The 23,404-nt window shown below is 39.9% G+C and overlaps 1 protein-coding gene across 15 annotated transcripts in view; it reads left to right on the top strand.

The window, feature by feature from the left end:
- Positions 1-23,404, top strand: part of CHL1 (cell adhesion molecule L1 like) — a 560,006-nt gene that overhangs the window by 517,134 nt on the left and 19,468 nt on the right. For all 15 annotated transcript variants that reach the window (XM_072941719.1, XM_072941716.1, XM_072941717.1 and 12 more), the window contains 8 exons: positions 2,086-2,226; positions 2,543-2,654; positions 4,021-4,187; positions 9,115-9,280; positions 14,118-14,242; positions 18,494-18,595; positions 18,771-18,968; positions 20,517-20,587. In XM_072941719.1, coding sequence (XP_072797820.1) covers positions 2,086-2,226; positions 2,543-2,654; positions 4,021-4,187; positions 9,115-9,280; positions 14,118-14,242; positions 18,494-18,595; positions 18,771-18,968; positions 20,517-20,587 — 1,082 coding nt within the window. The remainder of the gene's footprint in view (positions 1-2,085; positions 2,227-2,542; positions 2,655-4,020; positions 4,188-9,114; positions 9,281-14,117; positions 14,243-18,493; positions 18,596-18,770; positions 18,969-20,516; positions 20,588-23,404) is intronic.

Raw genomic sequence — 23,404 nt, forward strand, 5'->3', positions numbered from 1 at the left:
GTGTTTCTTTGCCTCCTGATAAGCCCTGCAAGGGAGATTTTTTACTCTCCAGTTTGTAGATGTAGCCACTGAGGCTCGGAGATGTTGCATCACTTACTGGGGGACACAACCCAAGTGAATTTAGAGCCAGAAATGGAAGTGAAATGGCTAAGATAGAGCTGAAGTTTCTCCCACTACATTGCACTTCTGTCCTGGAGCAGATGGTCGAGGGAGAACTGACAGGGATGATGGAGTTAATTGTGAAACTTGTAGAATTTGGTGTCAGGCATGAGAGTGCAGAGTGAGATCCAAGTCTCAATTCTTTGGCTCCTTAAAAAACTACAGAATTGTACCAGTTTTCTATTGTTGCTATAACAAATTACAAGTCTAGTGGCCTAAAACATTTTTTATATTACAATTCTGCAGGTTGGAAGTCCAACACAAGTCTCACTGGGCTAAAATCAAAGTGCCAGCAGTGCTGTGTTCCTCTCTGGAGGCTCTGAGAAAGAAACCCTTTCCTTGCCTTTTCCAGTTCCTGCAGGGTGCCCACCTGCCTTGGCTTTTGGCCCACTTCCTCCATCTTCAGACCAGATGCTTGCATCTTTTGGACCCTTCTTTCATAGTCGCATCTCCCTTGGGCTGGCCACAGCCAAGAGAGGTTCTCTGGTGATAAGTGGCCTTGTAATGACATGGGCCCGCTTGGAGGATCCAGGGTGATCCCCCTTCTCAAAAGCCCTTCCCCTTCATCACATCTGCAGAGTCCCTTCTGCAGATGGAGAGTAAAATATTCACCAGTTGTAGAGGTTAGACCATGGCCATTTGGAGGATCTTTTCTTCTCCATATCACGGAGAGACCTACTTGGAATAAAATGCTACCCAACAAAATGTTTTCCAATCGTTCTGGGAAACATTCACTGACTGCCTCCTCTGTGACAGCTACTTTTCAGGCACTGGGGACACAGCGCATGACACACAGGTGAGGTCTTGCCACCACGGACCTCATAGTCAAGTATCTCTCACCCCCAGAAGGAAAAAGGTGCATAAGAAAAATCTTCCATTTTATGATGTAATACCCAGTATTTTCTATGACCTAAAACTTAGTGTATTCGCTGTTTTGTATGATGGAGACACACACACATACAAACAGATGTACTGGCAATCTTGTAACGTCATTTAAACTAAAAATTTCACCACCTGTGCTTCTCAGTCAACATCCATAGCTCATATGTTGCCCTTTCCGCTGCTTGTTGGGAGGGTAGTGGCGGGGCACGGGCTTTGGCAGGTGGCTGTGGGCTGTGGGCTCACTCCCTCTGAAGTGCAGTCTTTTCGCCTTCTCAGTGGTCACATCGGTGCTGACCTAGCAGGTTCTGGGCGAAGTTAATGAGGTAACACATGTGCCGTATCCAACAGAGTTCTCTGGCCCTTAACAAAGATACCATAAATACTAGATTTTTCTTACTTCCAAAAGGTATCTCCAGAATTATGCTTGGATCAGGAGTCGCGTAGGATTTATTACCAAAAAGTAGCAAAGCTAGCCTTGGCCCTCAAGAAGAGTTTAGTCTTCCTGGGAGAATGGGCTATAGGAACTTTGTATCTGAAGTGGTTAAGGAGCAGAGCGAGACTGTTGAAATGAAGGGTGTGGATTGGAAAACTGCAGAAGGGCAGAGAAGTGAAACAGAGGAAGAGTGTCGAGGGGAAAACAGCAGTCAGTATTGGTGGATTGAGGGGATCGAGCTGTGCTGATCATGTGGTTTACGCTGGGCCTCAATTTACAGGAGTAAGTGAAACTCAGTTCACAGTGGGACATGAATGCTAAACAGAAAATCTGGAATCTTACAGGTGTGAGTATGGAGAGGCAGTGAGCCAGAGACTGACAGAGATTCTGGCAATAAATACTAATTTGAAGGAAAACTGAAATTGCAGAAGGGTCTGGAAAGAAAAATTCATGGTTGCTGTTAAGAAATTGTAAAGAATTGGCTTCAGCGAACTATTATTCACCCTAAACTGGTCTTAAAATATAAATACTGTGTGACACATTTAATAAATGGTGTTTAAATATTTCACGTTCTATTTTTTATCAAACTGGCATTCTTTAATCTCTTGAAGGAAATCCATTTTCTGGTGATGTCATCACCTCCGGAGAAATCAGTTTTACCAACGTACAGCCGAACCACACCGCTGTGTACCAGTGCGAGGCCTCGAACGTCCACGGCACGATCCTGGCCAGTGCCAACATCGATGTCGTAGGTGAGCTCACCGGGGAGCGGGCTGTTAACCTGTCATTTTCTACAGGAAAATGTTCAAGGTCATACTCACAAGTAGACTAAATTCTCGGCACATAAAACACGGGGGGAAATCAAAATACCTTCCACCTTCTATTTTTGTATTAGACTAAAGTTATACTTTCAAAAATGCATGGCATTTGAATACTTTCTTATTCAAGAATATGTGCCGTGATATTCAGCTGTCTTCTGTTCTTATTAATATGGCTAGGATATAGAAATTAATTTGTCTGTCGTCTTATACGAAAATTTAAAACTATATTTATATTGCTTTCCAATAGATGTTCGCCCGTTGATACAAACGGCAGATGAAGAAAATTACGCTACAGTGGTTGGGTACAGTGCTTTCTTGGACTGTGAGTTCTTTGCTTCACCCGAGGCAATAGTGTCCTGGTAAGCTGGTACAGTTTTCTTAAGAGAATGTCAGGTGTAGATTTCGCCTTGTTTCTTCATCCATCATTTGACAGGCTGCATTGTGTCCATGTTGTTACAGGTAGCCAAGGCCTCTGAGCAATTAGGTTGCAAACTTAACTACCTCTCCTGGAACCATTGACTAGATTTGTAGGATTGTCTCATGTGGGGACATTCGGAGAGCCATTTTTGCTCACAAAGGAAGGCAAGGCACTGAAGTTATTACTAAGACAGTTTCACAGGGAGATTCAGGTTTTCATTATGGGTATATCTAAGATCAGACATTACTTATGTTGTTGTTTTGTATATTACCTAAATAATTATTAAGCCTGCATTTCATTTCAAATGCCTATGTTTAAAACTTTTCCAACATGCATTTTGAATTTAATTTCAGTATATCGGATGGTGTAGGTAACTCCAAACACATTGTCACGTGGATCTACCATATTTGTTCCTACCGTGGGAAAATTTGGTTAAACTCTTCTTAAACAATTTCGCCCACGCTCTGCAGGGCTGAGGTTAGGGTGAAGTGGGCAAGGCAAGGTCATACAAATGTAGGGTTGGATTCTGTCTTTACTTAAAATGTGGATAATTTGTTCATTGTGGATTTTTTTTTGCATTATTTTTGGGTTTTGAAAATACCTCGTTAAAATATTATTTATTTTGATTACTGGGAGGTTTTGACAGTTCTTCAGTTTTGTCTCTGAGGCAAGTGCCTCATCCAAGCCCTGTAAAACCCCGTCTGAACAGCAGCTAGAGTCTGTCCTTCAGGAATTTTCTCTCCAGCAGCCTCTTACTGTGAAATGTTTAGGGTGAATCAAGCTGCGGCAGAAAATGGATGAGTGTGGGAGAAAATGACTCTGAGTTGATAAGAGCGACTGTAAACCTTGTCTACAGGACAGGAGAGGCTTTCCGCCTATAACATTTCTGAATGACCAATGTTCCCCCAGGACAGCAGTCTGTTCCGAAGGTTCATTATCTCTCTCAATTACTAGCTTTCCCATTTTAGTACTCTGAAGCCATCATTAACTAAAGAGTTCACCATCAATAAGGTGGAAAATACTTATTAAGCTCTAAGGACAGATGCAAAGTGGTACTGAGAGCTTTTAGGAATACAGCAGGAGCCTAGAGCTCAGACCCAGATTTCCTCCAGCCACGGTCTACTTGGGCAGGTAAGACACACGCCTGCCACCCATTCTGGGAAAACTGTAGCTCCCAGTGGGACATTTCATACGGCCTGCAAAGGTCCTGAAGAAGGGACACGACTGAATGACATCTGGGGCCAGTCTGAAAACAAGTATACAATTCTGTCACACCCCAAACTGATGTGAGTTTTCTATGCTTATAGGCAGAAGATGGAAGAGGCAAAACCCCTTGAAGGCAGACGGTATCATATCCACGAGAACGGCACGTTACAGATCAACAAGACCACAGAAGACGATGCTGGTTCCTACTCCTGCTGGGTAGAAAATGCTAAAGGAAAAACAGCAGTCACAGCCAATCTGGACATTAGAAGTAATTTTATTTGGTTTTTACCTTGCATGAATTCTTACATGAAGTTTGTCTTCATTTTCCCAAATGAAACAGTATGACTTAAGTTCGGTATCTGTTAAACTTCTGTAGGCGGTTTCAAAACTCCCAGATTGGGTTTCATCTAAAAGATCATCACAAGAATTACAGGCCACGTTGGTGGTGTGTACATGGCTTTAGACAACTGTGATAGGGAGCTAGGTGTTCTTGGTGATGCATGACCAGCAATATTCTTAAATTCCCTATTTTGGTATATCTCTGTAACCAATTCAGTGTAATGCCACCAGCAGTCAACTCTATGAACCAAGTTACTTTATTTCAATAACCAACTCCATGTAAGTATCACCAGTAATCAACTCTTTGAACTAGAAATTTCGCAACTAAACTCATAAAGGCTCAGTTTCATGAAGACTTGGGCATGACAGAGTGAGGAGGGTTTTCGTCCTCTTTTTGAATCGTAAACAGGTTTGTATTTCTTCTCTTCTGAAGAAAGTCCTGGGAAGCCATTAATAAGTCTCTTGGGTTTTTCACAAATTAGTTAATTAATTAATTAAATTATTTATTTTTACTTGGGAGCTAAGCATCTATTAATCTCTTAATTAAAGCTCCATGCTAAATAAATGTGAATTGGTTCGATGTTTTCCCCACTCCATTAGCTAACGCAGGGTGTCTGTATTCTTGGGAATGGCGTGAGAATGACGGCCTGCCCTATTCCTGTCACACGTACTTAGAACAGTGAAACTTGGGACTGAATTTCTAAATTATGTATGGCGTCATGTTGTTGGGATTCCAGAAACAATAACTGGAAGACTCTGGAGTTTCCATGAACAGAGACGTTGAAACAGCAAAGCATTACGCTCAGTAGTTCTCCTTTCTGCCCAAGGCCAAGGGTATCTAGGAAAACCCTAGCGAGAACTAGGGCAATGCTCCCCAGCCACTTTTATGTGGGAATAAATTAAATTATAAACATGAGCTGAAATTTCTGTGTTAACTATGTTTAAGAGATAGATTTGAACGTCCGTCCATCCTTCCTTCCCATAGTTTTACCTTTTGACCCCCTTCACGCATTTCTTCCAAGACCCACCTTCCGCCTCTGTGACCACCAATCTGTTCTCTGTATTTATGAACTTAAAAAAAAATGTATTTGTTTCCACATATAAGTGAGAGCATACAGTGTTTGTCTTTGACTGACTTGCTTCACTTAGCATTATGCCCTTCAGGTCCATCCATGTTGTCACGAATGGCAAGATTTCTCTCTCTCTCTTTTTTTTGGCTGAATAGTATTCCAGTGGAATATTCTGCTTATATACACATATATATCCACATCCATTTCTTTACCCATTCATCCATTAATGGACCGTCAGGTTATTTTTATATCTTGGCTGTTGTAAATATTGGTGCACTGAAAGCGGAGGCACATGTATCTCTTGAGTTAGTATTTTTATTTTCAGATAAGTACCCAGAAGTGGAATTGCTGGATCATATGGTAGTGCTCTTTTTCATTTTTTGAGGAACCTCCATACTGCTTTCATAGTTGCTTTACCAGTTTACATCCCCACTAACACTGCCAAAGTTCCCTTTTCTCCATATTCTCGCCAGCACTTGCTAACATACGATCTATCCTGGAGAATATTCCACGTGCACCTGGGAAGAATGTTGCTTTTGGGTGGGATGTTCTGTAAAGCCCGTCTGGCCCAGCATGTCATTGAGGGCTGGTGTCTGCTTGTTGTTTTCTGTCTGGATTATCTATCCATTGACTTAAGTGGAATATCAAGGTCTCTTACTATTACTGTGTTGTTAATTTCTCCCTTTAGGGCTGTTAATCTTTGGTTTGTATACTTAGGGGCTTCTATTTCGGATGCATAAATATTTACACATGTTGTATTTTCTTGTTGGGTTGACCCCCTTTATCATTATGTACTGCCCTTCTTTGTCTCTTATTACAGTCTTTGAAAGGTCAGTTTTCTCTAAGTGAAGTTACCCTAAAACTCCTTTTGGTTTCCATTGGCATGGAATAGCTATTTCTGTCCGTTTGCTTTCGGTTTGTGTGTGTCCTTACATCTCAAGTGTGGACCTCTGAGTTCATCTTGTTTGGAACTCCCTGGGCTTTGTGGCTCTGGATATGAGTTTCCTTCTCAGGTTAAGGAAGTTTTCAGCTACTATTTCTTCAGATAAGAAATCCGGCTTTTTTCCCCCCATCTCTCTCGCCTCCTTCTGGCAGCCCTATAATGTGAGTGTTAGTCTTTTCACTGTTGTCCACTAAGTCCCTGAATCTATCTATTTTTAAATTCTGTTTTCTATTTGCTTATCTTATTGGGTGAGTTCCACTGCCTTGTCTTGAAACTCACTTACCCTTTCTCTGCTTTGTGTGGTCTGCTGCTGAACCTCTGTGGTCTATTTTTCTGTTCATTATTCTTCAGGTGTGACTTCTGTTTGGTACTTTCTCATATGTTTCATCTCTTTGTTGAAGTTCTCACTAGATGTTTGCCCATTCTTCTCCCCTGTTTGGTGAGCATCTTCATGACCATTACTTTGAACTCTTTATCAGGTGGATTGCTTATTTCCATTTCATTATATATTTTTTCCCCTGAGGTTTTATCTTATTCTTTTATTTGGAACATATTTCCTGTTTCTTCATTGTGTTTGACTCTCTGTATTAGTTTCTACACAGTATAGGAAACCAGCACCTCTCCCTGTCCTGAAGGAGTGGCCTTGTGTAGGACGTGAACCTTGTCACTCAACTCTACCCTAGCTCCTGGTTGTCTCTCAAACCCTTGTGCTTGTCCAGGCGACCTATTATATTTTTAATAGTTCCCAGTTGTTAAGCACGTGCTGAGACCTCTCAGTGCGCCATAGAGGAGCATCTGAGTGTCTAGATTCAGGCTGATTGGACCCAGACCCTCAGGCATCAGCACTGTTTAGATTTAAAAATTGCTCAGAGAACCCTTTTCAGGAAAACACCAATAATAGAAAGGTCCTATAGCAAATGTGAGGAGGATTTGTATTTCTTTTGGCAGGTCAGTGTAATGGCCTGCTGCTCCCTCTACTTGGATGACAGGGTACTTACTTGTTTAATCATCTGTTTTCACTAGTACTTAAACATTTCTCTCTGTCTCTGTACACACACACACACACACACACACACACCCTCCTTTCCTTCTTTTATTCTTTTCTTCCTTCTTTGCTGTCTTATATATTCTTATATTCTTTAATAGTAATTTTTTTCTGTGCCCTACCTTATCCAATATTCCAGCAACTATATTTTTTAAGGCACATAAATATTCTCCTATGATGTCTACATCTAATACCTCTCTGCATTTTCAGGTGATACATGTAATTAAAAAAATACTCTTTATAATGTCAATGGAGATGATTCTTGTTACACTTTATAAAATCAACCAATGTCAAAGTTAAGGAGCTCAGCCAGGTGGATGGTAATGAGAGTAAAGTCTGGAATCCAAATGAACCTTCATATGCCTATCAGTCAACGCTGTGCTTGGCCCAGAGTGGACCTCAAAACTGCCAGTACTCAGACAGAAGGACAAGTCCATAAACTTTTGGCCTGCTTTAATGTCCATTTTATATGTAAGGGTATACAGGAACCATATCCATGAGAATTAAGGGCATCATTTTTATATATGAAAAAAGAATGTCAGGAATGGAGTTGAATAGGAGGCTATACAGCATAGTGATTGGAAGTCATGGCTTTGGTCTCTTCCAATCCTGAGTTCAAATCACAGCTCAGTCCCTTACCAGTTAGAAAATATTAGTATCACTGATTAATTTCATCTTAGCTTTCAGTTACCTTCTCTGTAAAGTAGAGATATTAATATTCATAGAATTGTTATAAAATGTGACAATGTGAACTTCTTCAGAGTCTTGTTAAACAAGTGATTATTAAATTCTGCCAATTATTATTAAATGCATTTCTGGCTTTAAATTTAGAATTAGGAGTAAGATGTTTAATAATTGAGTTGAAATTAATTCAGTTTGATAATCTCTTCAAATTTCATGCTTGGAATACCAAAGACTCAATTTTACTAACACTTTTGATGTTTAATCACTTTCTTAAGTAACATATAGTTAGCAAATATCAGAACATGATTGTGGGATTGAAGGTCAGCTCGTGACATGTGGCTTCTGAGAGGGTTACCGCGGGCCACCCTGGGGTAAACATAGCTGCCTTAATGTGGCCCTGAAGAGTGAGGGTTATATATTTTGAAACAATTATAATGAAACAAAAATTTTAAAAAATGGCCATGATACCAATGTTTGAGCTTCACATTGTTGATGCTAATATAGTTTCAAAATACGACTGTAACTCATTCAACAAGAAATTCAACTAATATGTATTGAGGACCTACCGTATACAGGCTCCCTTCTGAACACAGCTCTCAGGGGACACTTGAATGTAATGAACAGGCACAGCTTCTGCCTGCGTGGAGCCTGTGTTCAGATTCCTCCCCTTCGTGCTGTTAGTTCGTCTATGCACAGGCGTCACCATTTAATCTGTGATTTGAGTTAATAGCAAACATGTTAATAGAAAATTAGTTGATTTTCCTCTTTTCTGTGTGGTGTTTTGGCCACATGTCCAGAAGCACCGGAAGGAGAATTTGTATTATTTCAACATCTCGAGGCATTTGTTTGCCCTTTTTACTCCCTTTCCCTACGAGGTAGCAAAGGAAATGGCTGTTAGTTAATACTTCCACCAAATTTTGTCAGGTGTCCTGGCCTGAATGGAATGAAAACAGTAATGATATATGACGTTAGGAAATGACAGGGAGACCAGCACTGCATCAGGATTTGTCTTTCATGTTGACCATTTTGGTTGATTAAATGGCAGGCATTTGATTACAAAGCATGCTGTGCTCTGTACTAGCTCTAACTAGTATCTCTGTTTTGTTAAAAACAGATGCTACAAAACTTAGAGTTTCTCCTAAGAATCCTCGTGTCCCCAGGTCACATACAGTTGAATTCCATTGTGAGAGCAAATGTGACTCATATTTGAAGCACAGTCTAAAGTTGTTCTGGAGTAAAGATGGAGAAGCTTTTGAAATGAACGGCACGCAGGATGGCAGGTAGGTAAACTGTTACAGTATCTTGCTATACCGGCTCGGAATTAAACCATGCATTTGAAAAAAAAAAAAGTTGCAAAAGTATTCACACTGCGTAAAATATAAAACGGATTATTTCAATCTTCAGCAACATTTAAAAGGTCATACAATGTACTTGTTCTGCTTTCCTCTCACACATTTGTCTTCTCATTTTTGCTGCTGGCTTTCCATATAACGTGGACCATCCTGTAAGAACTGCAGGAAACAGAAGCTACTCCTGTTATTTGAGGAACATTTATTGCATAGGCTTGAGTGCTCACAAAACCATGGGGAAGCCGGGAGGAGCTAGGCTTCAAGGGAGCTGCTCACTAAACGTTTGGGCTCTCAGTGATGTGGCAGTGCAGCTGCAATTCAGTCGTCTGGGAATTGCTGCCGGCTTCACTGCCCCCGCAGCCCCCTGGTGCTGCTGGTAAGTCCAGCGCTGACGGTGGCCTATCCACTGGAGTCGCTGTCTGCTCACATCGCCCCTGAGGAGATGGTGCCTTCCCCTCTGCCTCCCATGAGTCTGTCTCATTGGCAGAACCCACATCATATCTTGGATCCTGTTAGAAAGTATTGGCAAGTAGATGTTTAAGCCTTCCAGCTTCTTTTTAGAGAGTATAAAAATATAGAAGAAAGATGTAGAATAAAGTTTGAATAGATGCTGAATAGCACTAAACATTATTAAATGTATCAAAGAAGGGAAAATGATGGATATTTACTGAATGCCTGTGCTGTCTTTTGAAAGCAGAAGATAGCTCTCCTTTCGTTTGCGTTGTTACTAAATTAGGGGTTAAAAATTGACTCTCCTTGATCCAAGCCTCAGCTGCAGTTTCATTTTGAGATTCATCATTCTGCAGAACTAAATCTGAACCTCTTTAGGTAGGATGTGCATTCCCCAGACAAGATGTCGGCTGTGTCATAATTAAGAGCAGGGGCTCTGGTGCCCAGTGACCTGGGGTTGAATCCCAGCTTTGTCACTCGTTGGGTCTGTGACCTCAGACAGGCTGCCTAACTTTTCTGTGCCTTAGATTTATAGTCTATGACTGTTTGGTTCAAAAAATATTTTTAGAGGTAACTTCATCATAGGGTTATTGTGAGTCAATGCCAAGCACTTAGAATATACTAACCACTGAGTCCAGTTTAGCTATAAGGACTCACACTACTCTTTTTTCCAGCAGACTTGTCGCATTTCTGTTACCCGCTTGGTCTCTTTAGGATGTGTGTGTGCACATGCGCGTGTGTGCACACCACCTCTGTGCAAAGGCACTGGTCTCAGCTTTGGTACTTAATTTACTGCATCTCATTCTTCCCGTATACATAACATTTGTGGAAACACACCATGTGTATTGCAACTAGTTGTCAGTGAAGTAAACCAGAGATTGTCAGTATCTACACATGGCAACAGAGATCTTTGGCCTTTGGTTGGGTGTCAGTTGTCACCTGATCAGACCTCCACAAATTCTCTCTTTTATCACTACTGTCCGTCTATCTGGGGTCTTCCATATAACCCCTGGATTATAGCTAAGAAGGGAATCAGACTCATGGCTTGTTCATAATGTGATCTGCATAATTAGACCCCGAATCCAGAAATTCCATCCAGCCTGTGTGTGGGGCCCAGTTTTATAGCTTCTGCAGGATGCTGGGGCTGGCACTCAGAGGAGCCTCTGACTATCTGAGTGATCTAAGCAAGTAATGAAGACGTGCTTCTAATATTCTCTTAAGTAAGGAGTTGGGTGGGGGACGGTAATCTTGGTACAGAAGAGAGATCTGGCATGGGGAGGGCGGGGCGTGACTGCTGCTGACCAGTGTTGATCAAGGCCAGGAGCAGGCAGGGGATTCCAGCAGGGAGCGGAGACCACAGGTATCCCGAGAATTTCTGTACAAGTGATAGTAAGCTCCCATTTCTCACCTTCTGCTGGGCCACCTTCTCCTTATCACTAGGCTGGGAACCAGAAGTTTTTACCTACAAAGAGGTTACCTTTCTGATCAGAAGGCACAAGGAGAAAAATGTGAAATGACAATACCTTCTTCTCTTTCCTCCTGTCCTGTCACATGCAGGGGTCTGATAAGTGGTGGAAACTGCCGCTCTGGACCTTGACACCTGCCAGGTGCCTCATGTTAGGTTACACCTCCCATATACACTTGCCCTCAGTTATCCTCACAGCAAACCTATTAGGAAGGCTGAAAAGACCCCAAGGGATTGTCTGTGGATTTCTAGCCTGCAGGTGGCTCTACACCACACACTGTTGCTATGAAAAATGAAACGGAGGCCGGCTGTGATATCAAGCCATTGTTAAAACTTGGACTGTGTGTGCCAACTGTAAGGAGGGCTGTTGATGACCACAGAACGAGCAGAGGACCCGAGGGCTGTGGCATATGCCGAGGTGTCCGTCAGTAGGAGGATGAAAGGGAAAACGTGTCATGAGCACAAGTGGGAGGGCTTTATCTTGGCATCAAGAAAGGTCTTTTTCCCACTAGAAATGGCAGCAAATGATTGGGGTAGAGCTCGGGGCGGGGGCGGGGGGATGAGAAAGCAGAGATTATAAGGCATTAGGTCAGGCAGAGACTGGTCCTTTACTAACAAATGAGGAACTAAGGCCATTTGTTCAAGCAGAGATTCAGGAGGAATGGGAGTTGGAGGCGTTAAGAAATGTGATTAATTACGAGCCAACAGTGAATTAAATCAATCTGCTGATTATTACTAGCAAGACTCTTCGGGCACTTCCTAAGCCAGGCTCTATACACCAATCACTTGATGTATTTTCATTCATTACTCCTCCTGAAGAGAAAGAAAATACTCTTAGCCCCATTTTTTTTAGAAAATGTGAATTAGGTTCCACGTTTTGTTCAGGGTTATTCAAGCCCGAGTTGGTGGAGCTGAGCCTCAAACAGAGGTGTCCAAAGAGAGAGTCATTTTGTCATGTTGCCTTCACTGAAACGTGGCTGTGACACAGACGGGCTGGAGCAGGCGACACTGGAGGTTAACGGGGACTGGGGACTAGGAAGCCGGCTATTTCAGAGGAAGGCGGTGAGAGCTTGTAGGGTGATAGCAGTTTGTCCGGTGAGATAATGAAGCAGGTGAAAACAGGGGGAAGTAACTGGGAGAAACAGAGATGAAGGTGAAGCCAGAGGAGAGGTTGTATACAGAGTAGAAACCATTTTTAAAATGTAAATGTGCTTAACAAACAACAGGACTTCTTCACGTAGAATTCAGTTGACTGACGATGGAAACATAGCGTTAGAATGAAAGGCTTGTGGTCTTAGGTACTGAGAACTTGCAATACAGCAGAGTGTGTCCTTGCTATACTTGTTAGGCTGTGACATGAGCAAGAATTGCCTAGGTGTCATGTTCAAATGCAGTGGCCCTTGCCCTATTCCCAGAAGTTCTGATTCAGAACCTGGGCTGAGGCCAACATGTGAAATTTTAATACCCTCCCAAGAAGTATCTTACCTCCCAAATTTCAAGGACCTGTGGGTCATTCTACCTTGATTAATTTGAAGGCAACTAAGGTACATTTGTGAGATTAAAAAAAAAACCAAGTTACCAAAAAGTTGCCCTTTCTTTCCGGCATGAAGCAGCCCCACACCAGGATACCAATCTTGGCAAGAAGGTGGTAGGATCTCGTGGGCCCTCGTGGATGTGCAGGGCACAAACAGACCTGCTGAATAGGTTATTAAATTGTATTTCTTCATCTAAGAAGGTCAACTTTTCAAAACTGTCAGTGTATGCGGTATTCTGACACTGTACCAAATGGACACATAACAGGAACTGAAAAACTAGTGTGTGTCAGAGCTGCATCATGTTTAGAATTACAGTGAGACTCTTGACCAGCAATAGTATAGAGTATCAACTGGCAGATCATTCAGTTGTTAGTGTGGGAGGAGTAAGGGTCTGACTTTGTCTAAAATCAAAAGCGGAACCGTGTTTGATCTCACTACAGTTTTAAGTGGTTTCCCATCACTCAGACTTTTCAGCAGTTTGTAAGGGATTATATATTCCTTCCCCACAATGAAGATACTATTTATTTCAACTAAGTGGCAAACTGCTATGAATATATCTCAAATTTGATAGATCTTTATGTTTTTAAACATTCTTGAGTAGTTATGTTAGCAATACCTAGGTACAGGGTAAAAGGTGTAACTTACAGAAAATTTTTTCATGTAGTAAACTCAGTTACAATTTAGCAACAAACAGAACAAAGAATAGTCAGCTGCAAATGATTTGCAAAAAGAAGTACTAGTCTGCCCTCTACTGTTCAAATAAGTCAGAGTTTAATTTTCATCAGATCTTAACGTGCATTTTATTGGGAGGTGGAGGGGTGGAGGAGAAAGTTGTCCAAAAGAGGTAAGACTCATCTCAGAGCTGGGGTGTGAGTCAGGAACCTGCCTTTGTAATAAGCACCCAAGTTGATCCTGTGTAGATGGTTTCTTAAACATAACTAAAGAATTCCTCAAATTTATCTTAGCTATCATTAAGGTACGGTACACTCTTCACACAGCAGGCAAGACAGTTCCGTCACTGACCCATGCATCATGGATAGTTGGATTTGGTCATTTAAAACCAAACAAACAAACCTGGTTCTTTCCATGGTGAGATAGACGTGTGTGTGCTTAAACACTGCTTTGTTATTTTTTTTAATATTATGTTTTTTACTATATTTTAAACTATGGCCGTCTCTAATAAAAGTTGTATTATGTGAGGTTTTTTTTTAATTCTTCCTTGAATTGTTTTCTTTGGGGAATATTTATTTTTGAAAGAATTATGTTTCTATTGTTTGTTATTTTCATCCTCATCACATGCCCACTTTTTTCCTGGTAGGATAATTATCGATGGAGCTAATCTGACTATATCTAACATCACCTTAGAGGACCAAGGTGTATATTCCTGTTCAGCTCACACTGCTCTGGACAGCACTGCTGAGATGACTCAAGTAACTGTCCTTGGTAAGTACGCTAAGTAATAAGAAATCTTTGTTCATTTCTTCTCCATTACTGATTAAACTCCACTGCTCTTAGGCAATTAAAGCAATGATTATTTGAGCCTCTGCACATTTACTGTTAGTTTGAATTTTTCAATTAAACAGCAACCCCCCTTTTGAATGCTTTCTCCTCTTCTGGCTCTAAAGAAGTTAATTAATGCTTAATTTCTTTTTTCTACTTGGGTAATGTTGCCAAAAGCAGTGGGAGGTAGGGGTTGCTATCAGCAGCAAGAAAAGTGATGCATGCTTGAGTTCCTAGGACTCTTGAGGTATGCCTTCCTAGTGTGCAGAGAAATGTGGCTGAGAATGGAGATGGGCCAGTGTGGAGGGATCAGGTGGGGGTCCAGTGGTGGGTGCACAGTGGTCACACTGTCAACCAGAGGCCCAGACAGAGCTTCCAGGGTCTCAGGAAGGGTAGGGAGGGACTTCAAGGGTTCTGCAAAGAAAGGCCTATTTTTTTTTTAATAATAATGCTATTTAGAAAACAATATGCACACTTCACTGGTGTGATCAATGCAATTACCCTTGCAGTCACCCGTGTTTACCGCTCTTCAACCATCTGTGGGATCTCTTTTCTAATTCCCTTTCCAGATTCACTCTCCACGAGCTCTCTGAGTCTGGAAACCTGACCAGTATGGACGTTAGCAAACCACTTACTCTCAAGCTTTCATTTGGCTCTGCCAGTGGGGACCCCCAGCGGTAGAGGCGGTGGGCGGGTGTGTTTTCTCTGGATACTCCCTCCTTGCGGGCTGGCCGTGTCCCACGGCCAGAGTCATCGAGTCTCGCAGGGGGGCTTTCTCCACAGTTTTCTCTGGTGGGATTCTATCAGCTGCCCCGCCCCACCCTGGATAGCCTGCTCACATCTTTTGAGAAAGTCTTTACTAAAAACTTGTTGGAGAAACAGACTCAGAGACATAGAAACAGACTCGCAGACACAGTAACCAATCTTATGGTTACCGGTGTAGAAAGGGGGTGAGAAGGGATAAGTTGGGAGTTTGAGCTTTGCAGATACTAACTAGTATATATGAAATAGATAAACAACAAGTTTCTTCTGTACAGCCCAGGGAACTATAGTAAATGTCTTGTAGTAACCTATAATGAAAACAATATGAAAACGAATGTATGTGTATGTATGACCAAAACATTATGCTGTACACCAGAAACTGACACATGGTTAACTGATGATGCCTAAAAGAAAAAAAAAAAAAACTCGTTGGACTGCCCTAAGTTGTGTGAACTGTTTACTCTTTGCTGGGGCCATGACTGATCAAGACATTTTTACAGTTTTCTCTCATAGTTCTGTTTCAGTGGGCACTGTTTAGTTTTCCTTTGGTTTGCTGACAGTCCTTAAAAGTGTTTGGTTTGGCCTAAATGCTTTTATCATAGGCTTAGATTAATCCTTATCATTAACGGGCATTTGTGTCTTTAGTGCTCTGGTTGCTGGGATTCACAGGTAGGCTACTAACCACGGTGCAGACTGGGAGGGAAGAATTCAGTCACTTTTGAGATAAGCTGGTGAAATATGAGTAAACAGGCTGGAGCTCTTCTAGTGACGCAAATGGCCACTCTATTTCATGAGAGAAAAATGACCACCATGTTTCAAGTAAAGCAAATGGCCCTTATGCGTTAGGTAAAGCAAATGGCCACCATGTTGAATTCTCCTGGAAAAAAATAAACAAACAACACCACACAGAAAAACAAAACAACGAAAGAGTTCCCAGGTGGTAGAACCTATGGACTTGGTTCAATAGAATTAAACCTTTAGGTGATACGTTTCATCCCCCAAGGAATTTTGGCTCCCTCAGGGGACTACAGGCGGAAAAGTTCAGTCCTTAGTAATCACTCCGATAGTAATTGACCAGATAAAGTGGTTGAGCTGCAGGTAAACTGGAGGTTGTCCCTGGCACAAGGATTGCAAGTCTGAGTGTCAGGATTTCATGGGCTTGGCCCCCAAGTATTTTGAGCAGTGGCAAGGGGATTGAGCCCCCGACCACCTGGTGCTCGCTGTCTACGTTTTCCTGTGAGATTGAATGTATCAGGCTTGTAGTTAGGGTGCCAGCTTCTAGAACCCGTACATTTTGATAACTTTACATAAACAGTGTCTATAATTACATGCACTGTTTGTGTATAAAGTAAGTATGAATTTTTTTATGATGATAAAATAATTTAAAAAAATTCTATGAGATAGGCTGAATTTTCTTAATCACTTCTTGGAGTTTACATCCTAATTTTTTAGGCCAGCCTCGGCTTTTAAGAAGCATATTCTCATGAACTGACAGTAACAAATGACAAATCCATGTATAGTTTCTAAAAGACTGTTTTTCCTGGAACACAATTTTTTAAAGCATATGCTTGACCCACTTCAATCAAAAGTTACTTTCAAAAGCCTTGCCAGAAACGTCCCCTATGAGTTTCATTCTTTTAAGTTTCAATCGCAGTCCATCAATTGTAGCTCCATATGATTCCTGGCAAGAGCAGATTTTCATGTCCGTCACCACATGCTGCATTGGTTGTTTCAGGAAACTTGAGAAATGAGTGGACTTAGGATGTGCTGATGAGAAACCTAAGTTCTCTGAGCTCAGAGACTCTCAAGCGTGTGGATGAAATAATTTCTTATTTAAGGCAGTACAGTTTGGACACAGTCACTGACCAGAGTTTTAAAGTAAACATGGTCTCTTTTGAATTGAAAGCAGTGTGTTTTTATCTGGCCCGTATAAATTTCCAACAGTTGTCAAAAACTCAGCAGGAGCAATAGACGCTGCTTCCCACTTGGAGAAGGAGCCTTAGAAAGCCGTGTGAGGTGTTACTGTCATTGTCTCCTCTGAGGAAAGAGAAGCGTCCTTCAACACGTGAGAGAATGAAACCAAATTTTGGAAGAAGGATCACTAGGGCTGAGATTCCTTTTTTTTTTTTAAACTGTTGCTTTTATTTTTAAAGCACCAGAAACTTCCATATACTTTGAACACTCGTAAAACTCGCCTACTCCATTTTCTGTTCTCTGCCACAACATTTATCAGTGCCAGATCCTCCTCTTCCAATGTAAACTGCCTTCCTACACTTCGGTAGAACTCCAGGCCAAAAGAGTATAACAGTTGCTGTATTATACTGATAACTCACTATTATAAATTAAAATACAAATCCAAACCACGCAGAAAAGAAAGCTTGAGTTCATATGCTCTGATTTCCCTGTAGTCCTAGGACCCACTTTTACTGCTCTCCTGTGGTAATTACGTGCATGACCAAAGGGATAATGTATGTTTCGCTTAATTAGTCACAAAACACTTCTGTGAAAGGCACTGGTTGGAGGGGTGCAGAGATCAATAAAATATGGTTCCTACTCTTGTAGATCTGTTTAATAACCTACAGGAGATGCACCAGGCATACAAGTATGTGAGCTGCCAGATTCTGTTTACTTGGGATAGTTTGTGTTTCTCAAAATTGAGTGTATATAGAATCTCCCAGGGCACTTGTTTAGAAATGCAGGTTCTTGGGCCCAGCTCCTTCAGTCAGCTGGAGAGACAGGGCTCAGAAATCTTCAGTGTTCACAACTACTCCTGAAAGAATCCTGATGCTGATGGTCAGGGGTGGCCCCTTGAGAACTGGAATTGGAGCAGAGAAAGATGACACAATAGGAAATAGATGTGCAGGGAGCTGTGTTTGCAGTAGAACCAGAAGAAGTGGTGAGATGTGGACCCTGGGGAGTGGAGACAGAGTCCCAGAGGGGAAGGGGGCTTGCAACCTGCCCAAGTGAGGAAACGGGATAGACAAAGGCGATGATCTGCCTTCTCCTTACCTTTCTTAGTCATTCTTTTCTTTTAAATTGAGCTATGGTCAGTTTACAACGTTGTGTCAGTTTCTGGTGTACAGCACCATACTTCAGTCATACGTATATGTGTGTATTTCTTTTTATACTTTTTCATTATAGGTTATAACAAAATATTGAATATAGTTCCCTGTGCTATTAAGTGAAGTAAGCCAAAGAGAGAAAGAAAAATACCATATGATATCACTTATATGTAGACTCTTTTAAAAAAAAAATGACACAAATGAATTTGTTTACAAAACAGGAACAGACTCACAGGCATAGAAAACAAACTTGTGGTTATGAGCGGGGGAAGGGAGTGGGAAGGGATAAATTGGGAGTTTGAGATTTGCAGATAATAATTGCTGTATATAAAATACATAAACAACACACCTATCTTTCATTCTTGATCAGATGTTCCAGATCCACCAGAAAACCTTCACTTGTCTGACAGACAGAACAGGAGTGTTCGGCTGACGTGGGAAGCTGGGGACGACCACAACAGCAATGTTAGCGGTAGGAAGCCTTGGGACTGTGTCACCCAGAGTCAGAATGCATACTAAAGCTATTTTTACCACCGTGGGTGGATTATCCTTCTTAAAACATCCTCTGAAACTTTTAATCTCGTGTAGAAATTTTAGCATAACTTAAACATTCCCAGTCCATTTTTTTTCCTGTGTTCTATTGCCAGAATATATTGTAGAATTTGAAGGGAACAAAGAGGAACCTGGAAGGTGGGAGGAACTGACTAGAGTCCAAGGAAAGGAAACAGCAGTCCTGTTATCTCTGGCTCCATACGTGAGATACCAGTTTAGGGTCACGGCTGTGAATGAAGTAGGGAGAAGCCAGCCCAGCCGGCCGTCAGACCATCATGAAACCCCCCCAGCAGGTATGTAAGTTCCCATCTCAGGTTTCTAACAAAATATTTCAGTTTGCCCCATCTTTAAACATCTGAAAAAAAATAAAAGGGTTGAGAACCTAGTGTGAGATTTTAGATTTCTCCCAACAGAGAGCTGGAAAAGTTTTGTGAACTCACATCATGGAAAATAATCAAAGCACATCAGTCTCATAGGTAGTATATCAGTGTTTGATAGAGAGCAGGAAGCGACAAGGAGAGCTTGGGCAGGTGTTACTCTGAGTGATTTCTGACAGCTACTTGCTGTGTTAAAGTCACATACCAGAAAGTCAGTTATAAATGGAAGTTCAATATAGAGAGAAAGTCAACTTCCTCCCTTGATTTTTCTCCTCATTTTAACTTCCTGAAATAAAATATTTGACATTTTATAGGCAGCTTGTCAAATTTTCAGTGTATCTAATGTCATTAAGTTTATGCTCCAAGTGTATTTTTGTATCTCAGTGTCTAAATAGGTAGATACATAAAACCTATGTAAATTCTCAAGATGCTTTCCTAAAAAAAAAAATCTCAGGAATGAGCAGACTGTAGTGTATACAGAAGTCAAACTATAGAAGTAAGCATGGAACTTATATAATGTTATAAACTCATAAACGATAGTGCTGAAGTTTGTATTACTGAATTGGGATTGGTCATTGATGTGGTCATAGCCTGGTGTTTTCTCCTTTTTTCCTGTGGGTAAAATAAACATGCTAGGATATGGTTCCCTTTTTGGACCGAGAAACAGCAAGTAGAGGTAATAACTGAATGAGATACTTGTGTGATTTTAGTATAAGTTCAACTTGGCTTGGGCTCCATACTTAGCTGTTTTTCATAAAACGGATCCATGTGAATATGCTCCGTGGGCACATTACCCGCTGTTTTCCTATTTGATGTCCCTGAAACATGGTTGTTGCCGTCAACACATGGTCTTTATTCATTTATAGGCAAATATTCACAACAAAACTTCTAACAATAATTGTAATAGAAAATGTAAAGCTGGCTTAAAACTAAAATGTGTATTTAAGTAGTAGGCTTAGGATTAAAAAAAGTTTTAAAAATTTAAAGAGAGCAGGTTTAAAACCAAGATACGTAAAATAAACCATCTCCCCTCAACTGAATAATTATATCACTCAACGAACACAATTTTACTCCTTCAAATAAAATATATATTTAAAAGCTGCCTTATGAGGTGATGGGTGTGTTAAGTAATCTTATTGTGGTAATCATGTCATAACATACACATATGAATATTATGCATATATATATATAAAATATACGCGCACAAAGAATCGTTACGTTGTATACCTTAAATGTATACGTTATATGTCAATTACATCTCAATTATATCTCAATAAAGCTGGAGGAAAAAACCTGTTTGTAACTCTTCTTACAAACTGGGCCAGATAGAAGCAAACAAATATAATCAAAGTTATTAAAAAATCTGTTGTTGTGTATGTACGTGTGGGAGGAGGGATGATAATGATGATTTACCTACTGGCTATACAATGGGAAAAAGTAGTTTTAATGCTTGTAATTTTTCAGCTCCAGACAAGAATCCACAAAATATAAGGGTTCAAGCTTCTCAACCCAAGGAAATGATTATAAAATGGGAGGTGAGGATTCTTTGATGTCTTACTTATTTATTACGTTTGTGTTATTTTTACTTTTTTTAGGTCTAGGTCTGCATGCTAAGTATAATGATAGAACAATATTTTAAGAACAAATTGATACTTGTATATTTTATAAATATTTTTATTTGTATACTTTAAAGATCATCATGAGAATGTTGTGAAATAGAGCTTAACAGTGGTAGAAAATTTAAGGAAGGTTATACAAGCTGATGTCATTATAATCCATTACCAAAAGTTTGATTCCTAATACATTTATTACCAATATTCTAAATCCTCTCCCATTCAAAAAATACTGAAAACTTTTCACTAAATTTTGGCACATGGGCTAAGGAAGATTATGCATGTCAAAAGGATGACTCCCAAGGAATAGTCACTACTCAGTAATCACTATTAAGTATTTTGTGTACTCGTATCAAATTCTGAGAACAATATTGTCAGAAGAGCATCATTAATGCCATGTTCTAGATCTATGAACTGAGATCCAGGCTCATTGAGAGACTGACGCATCACCACACAACTAGAAATCAGCAGAGCCAGGATTTAAACATGGATACATTGGGACTTCAGACTCTGCTCATTCTCTTTATATATATATCTCTGGTAAAAGTTACTAAAATAGACTTTCTTCTTTGAATTTGGCATAGATGTTTATATAGTGTATATATACACACACACATACATATACATAAATATAAAAGTTTATATAAATCTGCTCACATGAATCTGATTTTTTTAGTGTCATTTTATATTTGTTTTAACAGTGGAAAACTTCCCCCTGCTACTATTTGGACATATTTCATGAATAAGTATTTTCACCTACTTGAAAGTAGGTTACCATTCAATGATTCTGATTGAAAAAAGGCTTCTGACATTGAATTCAGTGAACTTTACAAACAGTTTTGAATATATGTTGGAATATATTAATTTATTTGCACACCCCATTCCAAGGATAATTTTTAGAAGGATTTTAGACTGTATAATGTTTGGCTTGATTTGTTTCTTCTTCATATATTGGTCTTACATTACATGATAACATCGTTGATACCTGCAAAATACTTAGTCAATATAGGAGGATACTTTTCTAATATTAGTATACAATTCTAGTAACAGAAATTTCCCTAAGATAGCTGATACAGCTAATCAGATCACAGTAATAAATAATTAAAAGGTCACTTCCTCAGAGAAGCACACCATGTTCCACTAACATGAGCACTGCATTTCATACAGAGAAGCTGTGGCTGTGATTTCAGTGACCTTACCCAGGTGCCATGCTCTGAGTCAGTCATGAAAAGAGGGCAGAAATCTTTAGTTCTTTTACTGATTGTCTTACTCATAAATCACTCTCCCCCTGCCAAAACATACTGAAGACTTACGATTAACGCTTTCTTCTTGGAAGAATGGCATTACTCTAAGAAAGTGTTTATAATTTGTCGTTCAAGAGTAAATCACATGTAATTTAGTAATTACTTGACCAGAGGAAGGAAGTAGTCAGAGAAATTGGGAACTACATTTTGACAACTGCATTCATAATATATTCAGTGTGGTTCATATCATTCTGAAGTGTCAGAGATCCAGTAACGGTAAGGACAACTAGTGAAGTTTAAGAACATTTATTCATTGGTTATTGCTTTGCATGAATTACCCTATAAAATGGAGTTACATGCCAGATAACTTCCCAAGCTGACAAGCAGACACTGTGAATATATTACCAGATCCCCTCCCAAGTCTGATTGACAAAATAAATGTTGCCTACAAGATAATGATCAGAGAGAAACAATTTGTTTAAAAAAAAAAGTTACTCTTCCACAAAATGATTAAATAGGAACAGACTATTTGTCCCTAACTTTTTTTTTTAATTTTTAGCATTAAGTATCATTAAAAATAATGTGTTATGAGGTCCTTGGTTTCTATATGGCAGTAGCATAAAAATAGTCATTGCTCTCTTGGAATGTATAATCCAGTTGGAGGGACAGACAATGAGCAAATACATTAGAAATAATATCATTTATTAAAAAATTCAATAGAGGAAAATAATATACAGAGTTCTGTATGCAGGTTACTAATAAATGTGCATTTAGCCATTGAATGGATGAACCTTCTATTACAGTCAAAAATTAATTTATTTTATTGGGCTCATGTTCCATCATATATGAATTATGTTTGTAATGTATTACAGTAAATAATAAGGACACAAGTTTTGAAAGTAATGTATTAAATTTTAACTTAATGATAGAACTAGTCATTTTAGTTTGCATTATCTTCTAAAATTCACTTTCTATATATTTAGGTATGTAATGACTCACCCAAACATTTTCAGTGTTTAAAAAATGGTAATACCCTGCCCCTCAAAACAGAAAAAGAGCCCACCACGAATTGGCTGGTTAGATAATTACATCATAGTGATTTTTGCTTGCATTTCCCCATTGTTCTTAAGTGTACATGTATTTACGTTAAATTTGGACTTGAATAAAACAGCAAATTTCTGATCTCAAAGATTCAAAAAAACAAACAAAACAAACAGAAACCCACTACTGTTTGGGAAACAGAAACTTCTCCAGTTACCCGGTTACATGGTCACAGCCAAGTTGTTTCACTCCTAAAGGGCCTAGGATTGATTATTTCTGCTCCGAGTGTAATAAGAAAGTCCATCGGCTGTAAAATGATTGTAGGCAGTACAGAAAGTTTGTCCAGTTTCTAGATCAGTCATTATGACCTTGCTTTGTTCATGGATCTCTTTGAAAATATAATAGAAGCATAGGGTTTTTCCCTAGAAGAGTACATATAGAAAGATTTCCTAAC

The sequence above is a fragment of the Vicugna pacos genome, chromosome 17 (genome assembly GCF_048564905.1).
Source record: "Vicugna pacos chromosome 17, VicPac4, whole genome shotgun sequence".
In the NCBI taxonomy this organism is placed as follows: Eukaryota; Metazoa; Chordata; class Mammalia; order Artiodactyla; family Camelidae; genus Vicugna; species Vicugna pacos.